Raw genomic sequence first — 18,302 nt, forward strand, 5'->3', positions numbered from 1 at the left:
TTGTTATTGTTCTATTCTTCCTGGTTTAGTCTTGGGAGGGTGTATGTGTCCAGGAATTTATCCATTTCTTCTAGGTTTTCTGGTTTATTTGCATAGAGGTGTTTATGGTATTCTTTGATGGTAGTTTGTATTTCTGTGGGATTGGTGGTAATATCCCCTTTATCATTTTTTGTTACATCTATTTGATTCTTCTCTCTTTTATTCTTGATTAGTCTGGCTAGTGGGCTATCTATTTTGTTGATCTTTTCAAAAAAACAGCTCCTGGATTCATTGATTTTTTGGAGGGTTTTTTGTGTCTCTATCTCCTTCAGTTCTGCTCTGATCTTAGTTATTTCTTGTCTTGTGCTAGCTTTTGAATGTGTTTGCTCTTGCTTCTATAGTTCTTTTAATTGTGATGTTAGAGTGTCAATTTTAGATCTTCCCTGTTTTCTCTTGTGGGCATTTAGTGCTATAAATTTTCCTCTAAACACTGCCTCCAGATAATAAAGAACTACTTAGAATAAGTGACTTCTCATAAAATGCCAGTGTTCAGTCTCTTCTTTTTTACAGTAATGAACTGGTATTTCCCTTATACATCTTTGGATTTATTCTGATTTCTTATGAAAGAGAAAACAGGAAGCCTAAGTATTAACTGCAAGGAAAACCAGTTTTCATTAAATGGTGACCTAGATGAATTCCTAATATCATATGCTTTATTCTTTGCAGAAAAGAGCTTATGATTTGATTTTTTTCAAAAAATGCTGGCTACTTAGCCCTCCTTTGACATCAGTTTGGTTTGCCTTCATATGTTTGGAGTATGACATGCTATATTTGGCCTTTGGGCTTCTCAAGTTTAAAAACATGCACTTCATTATATCTGCAATGGATAGTTTGATAGAGTGATGAATATGCTCTTCCATTTTGCTGTTCTCTAAGATTACTGTGGAACCATGATTATTGATGGAGAGGAAGCTCCAGTTGCCTACACATTGGATGATACCAAACCTGAAGGCAACTATGCCGCCATAATGGGGTAAGGCACATTTATGGTGTTGTGGTTGCTATTCAGTGTTGACAAGGTAATCACATACTATTAACAAATGTGCCCCAAACTTTGTTAAGTGATTTTTTTTTACGCAGTGGCACTATTTTTCAAATTCAGCAGTATAAAAATTATTACTGGTTCTTTTCTAAATAATATCTTCCAATGAATAAATATCTAGATAGGAAGCAGAATACCAATAACATTTTTAAATTTTTGTGTTAATTTTCTATTAGTATTTAGTGTTGGGGGTAGAAACATTTTGGTGACCCATCTTTTGTTGAAGGCATGATAAAAAGACCTGACTTGGGGTGTTTTACTAAGAGACTTCTTATGGAGGCTGTGTGGGCATCCATGTTACTTAAGTGGGATGCTGAGATTTCTGAGTCTCAGTAGAGAAGAGCCAAGACCAGCCTAGTCTTCAGCTTTCCAGGGAAGACCAGCACATGGGAAGGGAAGACCAGGATGTTCTGGCCCAGAGAGGTGGTGACCTGGAGTATCCAAAATTAAGATGGGCCCTAGGACATGTATGAGTTTATCTCAGAGAGAGCCAACAGTCAGAACAGGGAGATCAAAGCCAATTGTAAGTTGAAGGCAATCATGGAGCTAGAAATTGAGATGGAATCTAGAAGATTGGGTGCTAGGGAGACACCACGGTGGAGACAAAACCAAAGAGCAAGGACTGGATGAAATTGGAAAGGCTCAGACATAGCCTTAAGTGGACATTTGAGGCTCAAGGATTATTCTTATTGACCACCAGCTGGGTGAGGGGAAGTGGGTCAGCCATAGTGTTATCCAAGGCAAAACTTATGGCCAGTCATCTACTTCTAGTCACTTGACTCCTTGAAGTTAGAAAGTGCTCTTCAGTGTCAGAAATTTGACATGTAAATCAAAAACTTTGAATGTAAGATAAGTTAGTATATAGTTTGTTTCTTTTGGTAGACTTTTAACTGTGTAAACTGGGCACATGTGTAGCTACAAAAATGAGGCTAGGATGAAAGCAACCATTAATTTCTCCCCTTTTTCTTGTTTGTATGTTTTAGATTTATCCTAGCCCACAAAGCCAGAAAACTGGCACGTCTCACCAAAGAGGAAAGGTAACAAAAGAAGTGCTGCTTCTTTCGTTTCTTCCTTCCTTTCCCCTGACTCTGTCCCTCCCTCCCTTTTCTCCTTCTTTCCTTCTTTTCTACCTACTTGCCTGCCTTTCATTTTTACTTAACTTTTTAACTTACAGACTGCCTAATTATATGTGTATTGCCAATGCTACTTGTTTGCTATGTTAATTATAAGGGTCTTGTTGTAAAAGACATAGTGCTGGTAACTTAAGAACCAAAGTTTTCAAATTAATATTTATTGAGTTTATTGTACATAAGACACTATGCTAGGGGCTATGGAGAATATGAAAATTGATATAACCCAGGGACTGAAAATTTGCTTGTGAAAGAGATAAACCAGGTAGAAAAATTACTGTGTTATGGGGAAGTCTGTTGTACATAGTACATGAATGATGCATAACAATTACGGACGATAGATACAAAGGGACTAATTTCTCTGGAGGTGGCACTTTCTTCTTGCAATTAGTGTTCACCACTGCCAATTATTTATTCCCACACCACTGCTAATAACGTATTTACCAGGAAAGAGCTCCTGAATTATATTATGATGCATGCTTTCCGATTCCATCAGGGTTCTCCTCTATGACCAGTGTTACCTCTGCACATGGCCAGGGCTGTAGCGGTCTGCCTGGTCCTCTTCCCTAGAAATATCCCCACTAGAATATAAGATCATGAAGGTAGGATGTTTTGTCTGATTGGCTCACTGCTGGGTTTCCAATGCCTGGAACAAATCTTTTCGCACTTTGCCTTTTGGTCCTGTTTATGGCTTATTCATTTTATACTATAATAAAATTTTATCTTTTTATGTAGTTAAATTTATCCATTTTAAAACCATGGTTTCTGAGTATCTATCATGCATAGAAAAGACTTTCTCATTCCAAGATAATTTTTTTAGAAATCACTCATTCTTCCATTCGTTTTATGGTTTTACCTGTTACATATAAATCTTTGATCCTTCTGAAATATACTTTGGTGTAAGAAAATAATGTAAGCATCCAACTTTATTTCTTTCATGGGCAGCTGTTTGTCCCAGTGCCATTTCGTTGAAAAATGTCTTTTCCCTGTGGGCTTAAAATGTCCACCTTTATGAATTCTAAATTTCCTTATATATTTGGTTCTACTTCTGTACTTATTTCTTTGCTGTTTCTAGCCATTCCTCTGCTTGCAGCAAGTTACTTGATTCGTATAAAAACAAAGAAAAAGACAGAAAGAGAGAGAAGGAAGAGAGGGAAGGAGAAGAACTTAGTCATTTTCATAAACATTTGTTTCATAAACATTTTGTTCATAAACAGAAGGGCTCCTGGATTTAAAATAATAAAATAATACCGTAATTCAGGCAATGCATCACTTTACTTTCTTGAAGACTTACCAGCAATCTTGTGTGATTAATATTTGTGACCTCAAAGATTTAAGACATCTAAAATGGAACAAAATACCTTGTTTTGAAAAATTAAAATGAAATGTTGGAGTGGAATCAATGGCTCATGGAGTCTTTTTTATGAGGGGATAAATGCCTCTTTCCCACTTTTTCTTTCCTTCCCTTCTTTCCTTTATTTTCACTTTTGCCTCTTCTCGTTCACAGGTTGAAGAAACTTTGTGAACTCTATGCCAAGGTTCTGGGTTCCCCAGAAGCTCTGGAGGTAAGGCTGCTTCCCAACCCTATACTAAGGGTGAGAGAACTTTCTTTGCCCCCAAGGGGCTAGCAGGGATAGGTTGATGCAAGTTGGGGTCCTGAAGTTCATGTTTTTCCCAATATATTTGGAGAGGCATCTACACAGGACTGGTCAATTTACAAGTGGTTCCAGAGAGTGTGGGTCCTGGTTGTGCTGGTGGCAGGTCAGGGACCTTGCAACATGCTATGGTTTAGGTGGTGCTACATTGTTCCTGAATTCAGAGTTTCTTCTTGGAAGAGGGCATTGGGTCACTCTGCTTCCAGTTCTGTTAGGAGGGTAAAAGAGGGGAACTTCTATTACCCATAGGAAGATCCTAGATCCCGGCAGCCAGGATGAGGATGAAAAGGGCTTTTTCCCCTCTTTAGTGATCTTGTAAAAAGGGCAGAGTCTCACTCCTGTACACAAACCTATACCTACCCCATCCCCCACAGTTAAAAAGTAAGATTACCTGCCCCTACTCCTGCATGGCACCTTTTCTGCCTTGTTTTACCCTTGAACATGAGAGATGTAAAGAAGACAGGCTGGCTGTCTGTCTGCCAGTTGAGTTTTCTAGACACTTTTGGAAGTAGCCTGAAAAAATGGTGATCTTCAAATGAATCAAGTAGCTCTCTAAGGTGGTTAAAAGCGGGATGGGGGCAGGGTAGGGGACATTTGGTGACAGTCAGAGGGCCCAAAGTACTCATAACAATTACCCATAATCACCTCCCTCATCAATATTTAAAATGATGAATTGGCATTCTCATGACATTCATCAGACTGTTAAGTTTTTAATATTTTGACATAGACTATGCCACCTTTTGAAAGTGGTTATTAAATCCAGTTATCTGTGAAGCATTTGAAGACAATGGAGACCAATGTACAAATGAGCAGTTAATGCATGAAAAAAGTCTAATGAGGAGGCTGAGAATGTTTAACTTGTTAAGCCTCTTAAATCCAAATCTCTGTAGTATATACCATAATCTAGTTGAGCAGCTACATGACTTAGCCCTATTACTCTAACACTTACTTTGCTTAGCTTTGGAGTGACTTGCTTCCTGCTGGTCAAGTTGTTGTGTCTTTCAAATTTGTCATTTTTGTTCACTATTTTAAAGCAAAATTCTCTCCCTCCCTCCTTGCCCCACCATTGCAGATCTTCTGTACTTGATACAGGCGAAACACATGCTCTTGATGTTTCTTGGAATTGTTTCTCAGCAAATAAACTAGAACAATTAGGGAAACAATATGAATGAGGAATATGCTTTGCTTTTTTGTTGTTGTTGTTGTTTTGTTTTTTTGCTTTCATATACCATTTAGCAAGTTTAAATATAGGCATAGCCTCCAGGCTCAAGGATATTGAGTAAAGTATCAAAACAAAAAATACAGTATATACTCACCAGAAAAAGCACTTAACATCTGTTAAAAATTATTCGTTTTCTGTTTAAAAATGCCATTCAATGGTAGAGATTTGGAGAATAAAGAGTGTGGAGGTGATTTAAAAAAAAAAAAAAAAAAAAAAAGCCATTCAAGAGATTTCACCCTGGTAGATATTCAAGCTTTTTGAAGTTGCATTCTGAGACACTCCCAGGCTAGAACAGTTTGTTAATTGAAGTTCCTCCAACAACTCGTGAGATGGGAGTTTGGGGAACTTCAGTTGGAGAGGAAAGCGTTTGTCCTCATATTTTGAAAAAGGCTGATCATTTTTCATTTGAGAAAGTCCCTTTTCCTAATAAGGGTGTGGATGATTAATTCCTGATGATAAAAATAAGTTGGTCCTGTTCCTGTTTGCTCTTGGCATGGAGAGGGCCACTTGTTTTATTTTTGCTTTGGTGTCTATTTTGTGGAAGGAAGAAATTCCTGGGAACAAGACACAGTGAAAGATAAAGTCCACCCTTTCTTCTCATTGGTTGCAGACAGCCAGGGAAGCTTGCTTAGGAGGTGGATGTAGCCGTCAGGTGCTACAGGGTGTAGCATGGTGATACCACAGAAGACCTGGAGCCACTTAACCCATCAGGCGGAACCTCATAATCATGCTTTGTAAATAGGATGCTTTACAAATGACTGTCCGAAGTCAGCTGTGTGATTGCAATTATTTTAAACAAAATATTTTTCAAAATCTCTCTTTAAAACAAACATTGTTGGCCGGGCGCAGTGGCTCAAGCCTGTAATACCAGCACTTTGGGAGGCTGAGGCGGGCGGATCACGAAGTCAGGAGATCGAGACCATCCTGGCTAACACAGTGAAACCCCGTCTCTACTAAAAAATACAAAAAACTAGCTGGGCGAGGTAGCGGGCGCCTGTAGTCCCAGCAACTCAGGAGGCTGAGGCAGGAGAATGGCGTAAACCCGGGAGGCGGAGCTTGCAGTGAGCTGGGATCCGGCCATTGCACTTCAGCCTGGGTGACAGAGCAAGACTCCATCTCAAAAAAAAAAAAAAAAAAAAAAAAAAAAAAAAAAAATTTCTCCCATTCTGCAGGTTGCCTGTTCACTCTGATGGTAGTTTCTTTTGCTGTACAGAAGCTCTTTAGTTTAATTAGATCCCATTTGTCAATTTTGGCTTTTGCTGCTGTTGCTTTTGGTGTTTTAGACATGAAGTCTTTGCCCATGCCTATGTCCTGAATGGTACTACCTAGGTTTTCCTCTAGGGTTTTTATGGTATTAGGTCTAACATTTAAGTCTCTAATCCATCTGGAATTAATTTTCGTATAAGGAATAAGGAAAGGATCCAGTTTCAGCTTTCTACTTATGGCTAGCCAATTTTCCCAGCACCATTTATTAAATAGGGAATCCTTTCCCCATTTCTTGTTTATCTCAGGTTTGTCAAAGATCAGATGGCTGTAGATGTGTGGTATTATTTCTGAGGACTCTATTCTGTTCCATTGGTCTATATCTCTGTTTTGGTACCAGTACCATGCTGTTTTGGTTACTGTAGCCTTGTAGTATAGTTTGAAGTCAGGTAGCGTGATGCCTCCAGCTTTGTTCTTTTGACCTAGGATTGTCTTGGAGATGTGGGCTCTTTTTTGGTTCCATATGAACTTTAAAGCAGTTTTTTCCAATTCTGTGAAGAAACTCATTGGTAGCTTGATGGGGATGGCATTGAAAATCATGCTGCTATAAAGACACATGCACACATATGTTTATTGCGGCACTATTCACAATAGCAAAGACTTGGAATCAACCCAAATGTCCATCAGTGACAGACTGGATTAAGAAAATGTGGCACATATACACCATGGAATACTATGCAGCCATAAAAAAAGGATGAGTTTGTGTCCTTTGTAGGGACATGGATGCAGCTGGAAACCATCATTCTTAGCAAACTATCACAAGAACAGAAAACCAAGCACCGCATGTTCTCACTCATAGGTGGGAACTGAACAATGAGATCACTTGGACTCAGGAAGGGGAACATCACATGCTGGGGCCTATCACAGGGAGCGGGGAGTGGGGAGGGATTGCATTGGGAGTTATACCTGATGTAAATGACGAGTTGATGGGTGCTGACGAGTTGATGGGTGCAGCGCACCAACATGGCACAAGTATACATATGTAACAAACCTGCACGTTATGCACATGTACCCTAGAACTTAAAGTATAATAATAATAATTAATTAATTAATTTTAAAAAATTGTTTTCTTAAAACTTGCTACGTTGATTTTATCTTCTTGAAGTAATGCTTAATGATAAAGCTTCTGTTTGGTTACTTTAAAAAAGCATTTGAACTTTACAAAGTCTTGGCCAGTTTTGCCTGTTCATGGCAAAAACAAGTTTTTCAGACCAATGGTCGTTTACAAATACCACCATCAACAGAAGTGCTTGCCTGCCACAAAAATGTAAGTTTGTCTGTTCAGCTTCCCTCAAGAAAGCTCACCTCCACCAAAACATGAACCTGATCATCCTTTTTCTTCAACAGACATATTTGTCTGCCCTTTTTTCCTATCCAGCCACTCCAGTAAACATAAATCCTTTTAAAAACTTTTCTTGAAACCATCAGGCACTAAAACTTTTTAATAGGTAAGACCAAAGTAAAAATGGAATTAGACTATTGCAATTTATGAACAATACTTAAGATATGAAGAAACCAAATGAAAAAAAAAATTCTAAAATCTGAATTTCTTAGAAGCTTATTACCTATCACATTTACCTGCCCAAAGACATATCTTTTAAAACATCAGGATAATGCAACTCTATTTCCGAAATACATTGGTTTGACAATACAAAGCCTACTAAACTGTTCGATTTATTCCAGGTTAGATAGCTTTCTCTGTGTCTCCTTCAAGTTTTTGTCGCTCTGTCTTGCAGCCAGTGCATTATGAAGAAAAGAACTGGTGTGAGGAGCAGTACTCCGGGGGCTGCTACACAACTTACTTCCCCCCTGGGATCCTGACTCAATATGGAAGGTAGAGTAAAAGCGTGCTAAGCTGTGACTGAAATCCCCTGCACCTGAATCCAAACCCTAAATAGATTCAGGTAGCTCTTCTCCCTTGTTTCTTATAAATACAAAAAAAAAAAAAATCCCCCAATTTCCTTTGTATCTTATGAATGAAATTGTGTATCTTATGAATGAAATCATGTATCTTATGAATGAAATCATTATAATTACACATACACCATGGTGCTACTTTTCAATTTTAATTTTTCTGGAAGGGCAATTCCAGTCAATATAACCATAGAAAGTTTCAGCATAAGAATAGCATTTTACCCCATTCTTCATGATGTGATTATTACACATTGCATGCCTGTATCAAAACACATCATGTAACCCATAAATATATACACCTACTGTGTAGCCATAAAAATTAAAAATCAAAAAAGAGTAGCATTTTAGGAAGTCCAAGGGTTCACCCACAGTCTCAGAAGAAGTGTCCTTATACTGAGTTAGGACTCAGTAAAACTTCCTCAAATGCCACTGTACAACTGCCAACATGGGGACAAAATTATAAAAACAAAATGAGTTCTAGACTGGGCATGAAGAGACTTTGGTCCCAGCTCTGATTCTACCAATAACCAACTTTGTCATGCCAAACAGGTCACTTCTCCTTTCTGAACCTCACTTTCTTAGCAAGTGAATGGGAAAGGACAAAATGATGTACAGTGAGCAATAATCAGTATGCTCAAGAAAGTATGAATTTTTATTTTTTTTTATCCTAGTCCTTAGATGCTGGGAAGTGTGAGTTATTTTTTAACATCCTTATTGAGGCATAATTCACATATCATACAATTCACCTATTCAAAATGGTGCACAGTTCAATGGCTTTTAGTATTCACAGTATTATACATACAAGTATGTTGTTGTTTAATTTATTTGATGACAATAAATGAACTAATAATATAGCAGTTATTTTTATGACAATCATAGTATTACTAAACCAAGCAATAATTTAATGCCAAAAGCGTAATCTAAACAGAATGAGAAATGTAAACTAGTGAGTCAAAGACTGTTGAAAGTATGTGGCAAACAGAGGAAATGGCTAATCAATCTGTCCATGAAAACTGGTCGAGTTTAGGATTAAAGCCTGCTTATCAGAAGATAAGGTCAAATAAGGATTAAAACCTGCTTATCAGAAGATACATAATAACTTTGGTTAGCACTTTCTTTACCTGATTGAAGATGGCAAAATATTATCCAAGAGAACATTCTGGGGCCAAAGGGCAGCACCTGATAAGCTGCTGGGTCTTTAGGTTAATTTTTAGATATGTTGACTGTATTAGTCCGTTTTCACGCTGCCGATAAAGACATACCTGAGATGGGCAATTTACAAAAGAAAGAGGTTTATTGGACTTACAGTTCCACACGGCTGGGGAAGCTTCACAATCATGGCGAAAGGCAAGGAGGAGCAAGTCACATCTTATGTCGAAGGCAGCAGGCAAGGAGAGAGCCTGTGCAAAGAAACTCCCATTTTTAAAACCATCAGATCTTGTGAGATCCATTCATTATCACGAGAACAGCACAGGAAAGACCCACGCCCATGATTCACTCATCCCCCAACGGGTCCCTCCCACAACACGTGGGAATTGTGGGAGCTACAATATGAGATTTGGGTGGGGACACAGAGCCAAACCGTATCACTGAGCGTAGAATATGTCAATGGTATTTGTTTCAGTCTGCGTTTATTGGCTAAGTGCCAACCATTTGCCAAGCACTGTGCTGAAAACTTCAATACCAAGGACACCCACCCTGCTGAGAAGGAGCTGACAGTGTTGAAGGCTAGGGTGGGGATGGGGAGAGGACATGACATCAAAAATTGACTCTACAGTACTGACATATGTCCCTGGGAGGGAATAAGGATAAAAGAGGGCACTACTGTATCACCACTCAGAATGTTACTGCTGAGGTAAATGCTGTAATACAGGGGCATAGAGATACCACTGGGAAACACTGAGGCACAGGCTAGCCTTACTTAGAGAAATCTGAGAAGGCTTCATAATGCACATACCACCTGAGGATTGTAGGAGGCAGAGAAAGGCTATTGGGGATGCAGTCTATGCAGATGGAATGGTATGAGGAAAACGCTAGGATCCCACAGGTTTCTGGAAGGTCTGGGGAAGAACTTTGCATGTATTAGGCCATTCTTGCATTGCTTAAAAGAAATACCTGAGTCTGGGGAACTTATAAAGAAAAAAGGTTTAATTGGCTCACAGTTCTGCAGGCTATACAAGCATGGTGCTGGCATCTGCTCAGTTTCCGGTGAAGCCTCAGGGAGCTCACAATCATGGCAGAAGGCAAAGTGAGAACAGGCAAGTCACACGGCGAAAGCAGGAACAAGCAAGTGTGGTGGGGAGAGGTGCCATACACTCTTATGTGACCAGATCTTGCGAGAACTCACTATCATGAAGAAGACACCAAGCCATGAGGGATCCGCCCCCATGATCCAAACACCTCCCACCAGACCCCACCTCAAGCATTGGGAATTACAATTCTACATGAGATTTGGGTGGGGACAAATGTCAAAATTATATCAGATGGGCTATGGGTGATATTAAGGACAGAATGGAGAATCAGACTAAAGGGGGAGGAAGGACCCTTTGCCCTATATGACACTGTCAGGAATACAAAACTTGATATTTCAACAGAGAGCAGCTATCACTGCATTACTTTTGTTTTTGGCTTTGTTTTAAATCAGAAGTGTGATATGATTAGATTTATGACCACAGAGTGGTGAGTTTTATGCTCAATTTCATAAAGAGTGTCAGGAAAATACCTTTTGGTTTGGGGAGCAAAGAGGACACTTACCTGGACTGGCCTGATCCTGACCATGTGAGAGAAGCAAGATAAATCCCATCGTATCTGGCATTGGTGGTGATACAGTAATGCCTTCTTTTATCTTTATTCCTTCCCAGGGATATATGTAAGGCTTCCTATAACTACCTTCAATTTGTAGGGTAGACTCTAAGGCACAACTTAGCTTAACATAACTCCCAGCTTGAACAGAGACTACCTGCCCAGACAACTTCTCTTGACTCTTCAGGGCCATGGCATTTAAGATATTGCAATAAGTTTTATATTCAGAGCCCTGGAAGTTCACAGTACATGTTCTAAAGGAAGAGAGAAGACAGAATTAACAGTACAACTTGGTAAAGAACTAAATGTCCATTTCTCAAGAAATTTTTCTTCTGGATAGAGTGAAAAAATGATTGTCGTGATTATGCAGTAAAACTCATAAGCCACAAGAAATATGTGTGGAATTCTACTTTGTGATGTCCTATAATCTTTTGTAAATATATACTGTCTGTTCACACACCTGCAAAAGAAGGGGCGGGTGTTTTTCTTACCTGGTTGTTGGACATTTTTTTCCCCTAAAGGAACATAATTTCCAAATGACAAGTGGAGGGAAACTATCTCTTTGTTTAAAATTAATTCTTGGTTTTTACATTTTCTGATTGATAGTATGATTAGTTCGCTAAGCCTTTGTTCTTTCTTCTAATATTTCATTCTTAGGGTCTAGCCAGGCCTCCCAGAGGTCTCCAACTGGGGTTAGTTTTCTTCATTGGAAAAAAAGTAAACATGTAGTGAAAAATGACATTGTTTAATCAACAGGGGGAAAGTCAATCCACCTTCTCTTGCAGGAAGGGTTCCTTCCTGAATACCCTTTGACTCTCTATAATTACAGATTTATTTCATGTGTTGTCATCAATATACTAATACAGATGTTCCTCAAAATATGATGTGGTTATATCCCAATAAACCCACCACAAATTGAAAATATTTTAAGTGGAAAATGCACTTAATACACCTAACCTACCAAATATCGTAGTTTAGCTTAGCTACCTTAAATGTGCTCAGAACACTTATATTAGCCTACAGTTGGGCAAAATAATCTAACAGAAAGCGTATTTTATAATAGAGGGTTGGATATCTCATGTCAAGTTTTAAATACGGTATTGAAAGTGACAGACAGAATGGTTATATGGGTACTTGAAGTATGATTTCTACTGAATGTGTATTGCTTTAACACCATCATAAAGTTAAAAATTATAAGTCGGAGACCATCTGTATTCTATATAATATCTCTCCTTGTATTTTCTTCTCCTCTTTTTGATGACTGCAATCAGAGCAGGTGAAAGAAAACCCACCAATGCAAGCCAGCTCATTTGGTTTTCTAATAAAAGGCCCAGTGGTGTACAGTGTTGACTAAGATGGGGCATGGGTGTTAGCTCTTGACATCGCTTATCAGATATAAGAGAATCCTGAGACAGAATGAATAATGGCGTGTTGATGGTGCTTTCCTTATGGTATTTTTGTCAGAGCAACAATGAACTGTCCCTCTTACAGGCCATGTGCTATGACATTTCAGTCCCTCATATAGCATGTGGGCACTCTACTAGCTGTTAAATATTATAGGGTGATGATACACCAGGCAAAGAATATAAAATGAAAACAGAGACTTTGACATTTGGTAGACATGGTTCAAATCCTGGCTTTGCTATTTTCTAGGAGTGTGGCTCTTGGCATATCACTGAACATTTCTCCAAGCCTTAGTTGCCTCATGTGTAAAATTAGATAATGATAATTTTAATTGATAATAGTAGCTACGTCACAGAGTTATTTAAAAGATTGAAGAAGTAATGCAGTAGACAGAGGAAGTGTAACTAAGTGGTTAAGACTGTAGGTTCCAGAGTCAGATTGCCTGTGTTCAAATACCAACTCTGCTACTTGCTAGCCGTGACCGAGAGCAAATTACTTTGTCTTTGTTGCTGGTTAGGTTCCAGGAAGCAGACCCTGAAACAACGGTTAGCAGACAGGATATATATTAAGTCATGCCCTTAGGATTGGCAGCTGTGGAAGGGAGAAGGAAGCAGGAGTGGGCGTAGGGAGAACTTGGGCTGCAATGCAGTTCCAGAGAAGGCCTCAGCTGACCCCAGAGGGAGTTCCAGAACTAGAATGGCCCTTCAGAGTGGGTGGTCTCAAGTTGGAGCTTGGGAATCAGGTATTTACAGCCTATGGTGATCAGTCACTGGATGCAACTGCTGCTGGAAGGAGGCATGACCTAGGTGACATAGTTTTTTTTAGCAGAAGCAATCTCCAAAGAGGGCTGACATCAGTAGGCCCTCTTCTGGCAGCACTCCCAGCAGCTGGGAATAAGTCTTTCATTCTTGAAGGGGGCCTGCGTGGTTCATCACAATCCACCACAGTCTACCTCCATATTCTCATCTGCAAAATGGGGATAATAATAGTACCGACCTCACCAGTACAGGCAAGTGTTCAAGGAATAGTAGTCATGGAGCCATAGTCAGACTCTCAGATTTGTTAAATTTTACTGCTGGAAAGGGTCTTAGAAATCAGTGGACCATTCGCTTTAAGAGGCAAGGAAGCCAGAGCACAGTGAGAGGAAGGGATTTGCCAAGTTCACTAGTGGAATAACCACAGAGCCAGTGAGCCATAAAGGGAGCCATGTGACTGGGCTTATACAGTCCCTCACTTCATGTTGGTGAAGCAAATACATAATTTACGTCCATTAATGTCAGCTCCTTCACCTGCAACTCTTGGTGCAGGAATGAACTTTGGCTTTTATTCCTTTTTGTGTGTGACAAGGATCATGCAAGAGCTAGAGGAACCACATAAACGTTATTCCAAAATTGCCAATGTCCTTCTCGATTGTTTAGAATCTGAGGAAGCTGACCAGCGTTGGTCTTTATGGGAAAACTTTTCTCTGACTCTCTGAGACTGACCGCTTTTGCCTCTTTGCTTTTATTCCAAGGGTTCTACGCCAGCCAGTGGACAGGATTTACTTTGCAGGCACCGAGACTGCCACACACTGGAGCGGCTACATGGAGGGGGCTGTAGAGGCCGGGGAGAGAGCGGCCCGAGAGGTAGAGTCCGGGGTCACAGATTATGGGGAAGGAGGCAACTCATGGTCCGGACATGTGAGTCAAAGACATCTGAGAGCCTGGAGACCAACTCTCAAGTAACCCTCATCTTAAGACCCATAAAGTACCATTTTAACTATTGTCTCAGGTGAAGTGAATACCTTAGCCCGAAGTAAAAATGAAAATACCTAACGTGTCACCCAAGGTAAAAAGAACCCATGGGACAAATGATCAACCTAACTATACTTGAAAGATAACCTAGGTCTGATATTCTAGAACCAAACATGCTTCTATTAGGACTCAAAATTCAATTCATTTCACAGGAAATATTTTCTGACAGTTCCTCTGATCTCATCCCTATCTGAGGTGTGTTCACAACTATTAAAATTTATGGTAAGCCTAATGATTGGAACCTCTTACACCACAGGAGAAAGACCTTTTGGTGCCTCTTAAAGGTTGAGTGGAGTGTTCTGGCCTTTACCTTGGTGTTTTTGATGGATATCTCAAGAGACAGTTACTTAGTCCTTTATTTAGGGAGCAGATTAGAAGAAAGATGGTGTCACTTTTGCTATTTGCCAATGTGTTCTTTTGTTTCAGATCCTGCATGCCATGGGGAAGATTCCAGAGGATGAAGTCTGGCAGTCAGAACCAGAGTCTGTGGTAGGCTGTTTTATTTCATGAAATTAGATATCTTTTCTCCAAAACCCATCATTTGCAAGAAGAGCACACTTGTATATATTCACATACCTTTTCCTAAGTGAGTCAACTAAGTGATTTACCTAATTGATTTCAACATGAATGTTTAAATAAGTATCATGGGTTAGGGCAGAGGTGAGAGATTTAGATGAACTTCGATAAATTTGTAGCTGCCACATTCATTACAGATTATTAGGAAAAAATATTTTTTGATGAGGAGGGAGACATTTCTCAGAGACTTCTAAAAATAATAACTCAATAAATGCCAGTCGAATAAATATCTAGCCTGGTGATTCTCAACAAGAGGCAGGAAAAGAAAGGAAAGTGTGTTAGCATCTCCTGTCCAGGGACAAAGAGAGGGAATGAAATAGAGAATATTTATATTAAAATTTTGTTTTTAATATACTCATAATTTTTGTAAAAAAATCCTAGGAAGTTTTCCTGGCTGGAAGGAGGGATGCATAGAGGTTAGAGTGAAAACACACTTTAGGGGACAAGGTCACAAAAGTCAGAATTATTGCTCTATCCTTTTAAGTGTGAAGTTAAAGAGAATAGGGCTGCCACTCCAAAGTCATTCTCTTGGTGCTTCTGCCAGGGATGGGATTGTGGGCTGTGAGGACCACTGATTCATTTACTAACAAGTGTTTATGGCACACGTGTTCTGCATCAGCCATTGTGGCAAAGACACAGCAGCATTTTTGTGGAGCTCAGCATCTGGTGGAGAATGCAGATGATAACCAAAAAGTACAGAATAGTGAAGAAGACATGCTGAGAAAAAAATGCAAAAGGAAAACGTCATCCTAGGCTGGGGGCTCAGGAAAGAAAGCCTCCCTGAGGAAGTGAAGGGTCCAGTGAGGAAGACAGAGTAAACAGTATGAGCAGAGGGAACATCGTGTTTAATGGTCTAGAGGTTGGTAAGAATGGGTCATGTTCAGAGAGCTGGAGGAAGTATAGACTTTCTGGAATAAAGTGCACAAGCCCTCTACTAATATCCAATGTTTTCTGAACCCAGGACGTCCCTACGCTGCCCATCACCACGACCTTCTTGGAGAGACATTTGCCCTCCGTGCCAGGCCTGCTCAGGCTGATTGGATTGACCACCATCTTTTCAGCAACGGCTCTTGGCTTCCTGGCCCACAAAAGGGGGCTACTTATGCGAGTCTAAAGGGAGAAGGTGCCTGCAATCACACTCTCTTCTTACTGTATTTGGGGTATGGGTTTGGGGAAAGAGTTGCAGTAAAGTTCTATGAAGACGAATAATGTGGAGTGAGGCAGGGAGCGTGAAGATAAGTCCAACTCTGACTGTAAAATACATGGTATCTCTTTGTCCATTGTGGCCGCTGCTTAGTGTCCCTTACCTGGCTTAGCGTTCTGTTTCAACAGTTTCCAAGTTTATTGCCCTCAGAATCTTTAGAATAGTTAAATTGGCTTGTTCAAGGTTCTTGCTGCCCCACAACACACCTTGCCCATGCACAAGCAATGAGTTTTTTCCTACCACTGTGACTTTGTGCTTGTTCTTCCTCTTACCTGTAATAGCCTCACCTTCCCAAGTTCTTTGCATTTGTCCTTAGAATACTGTATTGTTACAGCTGAAAGACATTAAAGACCATTTAGTCCTCACCTGTTTTAGAGTTGAGCAAATTGAAGCCGACAGAGGTGGAACTTAATTACCTAAGAGCCACAATAAGCCACTGGTATCTCGGGGACTAGAACACAAATCCAACACCTTTCACACCTCCGTGGATGTATTCCCCAGTTATCCTCCTTCACTCCCTGTTATTGTCACTGATGGTGTCCCCTTGTGTGGATTTACCCTGTGCTAAGTTGTCTTACACTACTCAAATGCTACTCAGTATATAGCCTTAAGTCTTACTGTTTTGTGCAGTGTCTCCAGCTGATTTTAGCTTTTTGGATGGTAGAAATTTTATCTCTTCTTCCTTTTGTATCCTCCATTGTATCTTCATACAAAGAACAGTACACATTTGGGTAATTAAAAATAAAAGTTGATTGACCATATCTGCTGTCCTTTCTTTTTGGATAATAACTTTCAAGCTTTGAATAGATCAAATCAAGATCCAGTATTAAGTATATAATTGTGACTTTAAAGCAGTTAGTCAAAATTTCCTTGAAGCCTGGATGATGCACGCATTTTGATTGCATGATCTATCATGGTGGCATATGTGTGAGCATGTTGAAAATGATTTATAATGATATGGTAAGAATGCGAAAAGACACAGTTCCTTGCCTTCACTACCCCAAAAAATACCTGTCAAAATAAATGACATATTAATAAGCAAGATGCTTAAACTATTAAGCTAATTATAAAATTTCAGTTGACATTTCATATTCCTTCTTGGTGCAAAGCTTTTTACTAGGTACACTCATTAATTTGAAACTGCAGTTTCACAGTCCATTAAATTTTATTTGGGCTATTTTTTAAATGATATCATCATCTCAAAGCACTCATACCTCTCAACTCCCACCGTCAGCTTTCATCGGGATGTCTTTTAAATCCATAAATGCTCATTCTTATACTCTCGTTTAAAAAAATGAAGCTTATTCTCAGCATAAGTGAAATTGAAGAAATCTCCCAAGATTAATTAATAGTAGTATGCAGTTTCTGATTTTACAGTGGCATTAACATGTATGAATTTATGGGAAACTTAGGGACTGTCTTACTCTATTTTTGTGTTGCTATAACAAAATATCACAGACTCAGTAATGTATAGCGAACAGAAATTTATTGACTCATGATTGTGGAGGCTGGGAAGTCCAAGTTCAAGAAACTGGCATCTTGCAGGGGCCCTTTTGCTGTGTGACAGAAGGCACCACATGGGTGAGAGAGAGCAAGAGAGGACTAAACTCATCCTTTTATAAGGAATCCACTCCTGTGATAACAAACCCACTCCCACGATAAGAGTATTAACCCATTTATGAAAGTGGTGCCTTCATGACCCAAACATCTTTCATTATTAGGTCTCACCAAAACCACTGCACTGGGGATCAAAGTTCCAACACATGAAGTTTGGGGTATACATTCGATCCATAGCAGAGACTAAATGGGAAAATTAAAGAACCCACCAAGATTTTCTTTGTAACCATGTTTTTAAATCTTTCTAAAAATGTACATGGCATGGGGTGTCTTGAGCCTCTTCTCCAAAAAAGTCTCCCTAAAAGTTGATCACATTGTTAGCTCTAATGCATCTGCTAAGAAAGAGTCAAGGGCTGGCCACAGTGGCTGACACCTGTAATCCTAGCACTTTGAGAGGCTGAGGCAGGCAGATGGCTTGAGCTCAGGAGACCAGCGTAGGCAACATGGTGAAATCCCATCTCTATAAAAAATGCAAAAATTAACCAGGCATGGTGGTATGTGCCTGTAGTCCCAGCTACTGGGGAGGCTGAGGCAGGAAATTGAACCTGGGAGGCAGGGGTTGCAGTGAACTGAGATCACACTCCAGCCTGGGTGACAGAGTGAGACTGTCAAAAAAAAAAAAAAAAAGGAATCGTCTTCTC

At 39.7% G+C, this 18,302-nt stretch overlaps 1 protein-coding gene across 1 annotated transcript in view; it reads left to right on the top strand.

Moving 5' to 3' along the window:
• Positions 1–16,805, top strand: part of MAOB (monoamine oxidase B) — a 118,239-nt gene extending 101,434 nt beyond the window's left edge. The window contains exons 9-15 of the mRNA XM_007991454.3: positions 916–1,012; positions 2,065–2,118; positions 3,719–3,776; positions 8,088–8,185; positions 13,985–14,096; positions 14,691–14,753; positions 15,802–16,805. Of these exons, the coding sequence (XP_007989645.1) occupies positions 916–1,012; positions 2,065–2,118; positions 3,719–3,776; positions 8,088–8,185; positions 13,985–14,096; positions 14,691–14,753; positions 15,802–15,954 (635 nt within the window). The 3' untranslated portion in view covers positions 15,955–16,805. The remainder of the gene's footprint in view (positions 1–915; positions 1,013–2,064; positions 2,119–3,718; positions 3,777–8,087; positions 8,186–13,984; positions 14,097–14,690; positions 14,754–15,801) is intronic.
• The last annotated feature ends 1,497 nt before the right edge of the window (positions 16,806–18,302 follow it).

The sequence above is a fragment of the Chlorocebus sabaeus genome, chromosome X, assembly GCF_047675955.1.
Source record: "Chlorocebus sabaeus isolate Y175 chromosome X, mChlSab1.0.hap1, whole genome shotgun sequence".
Classification (NCBI taxonomy): Eukaryota; Metazoa; Chordata; class Mammalia; order Primates; family Cercopithecidae; genus Chlorocebus; species Chlorocebus sabaeus.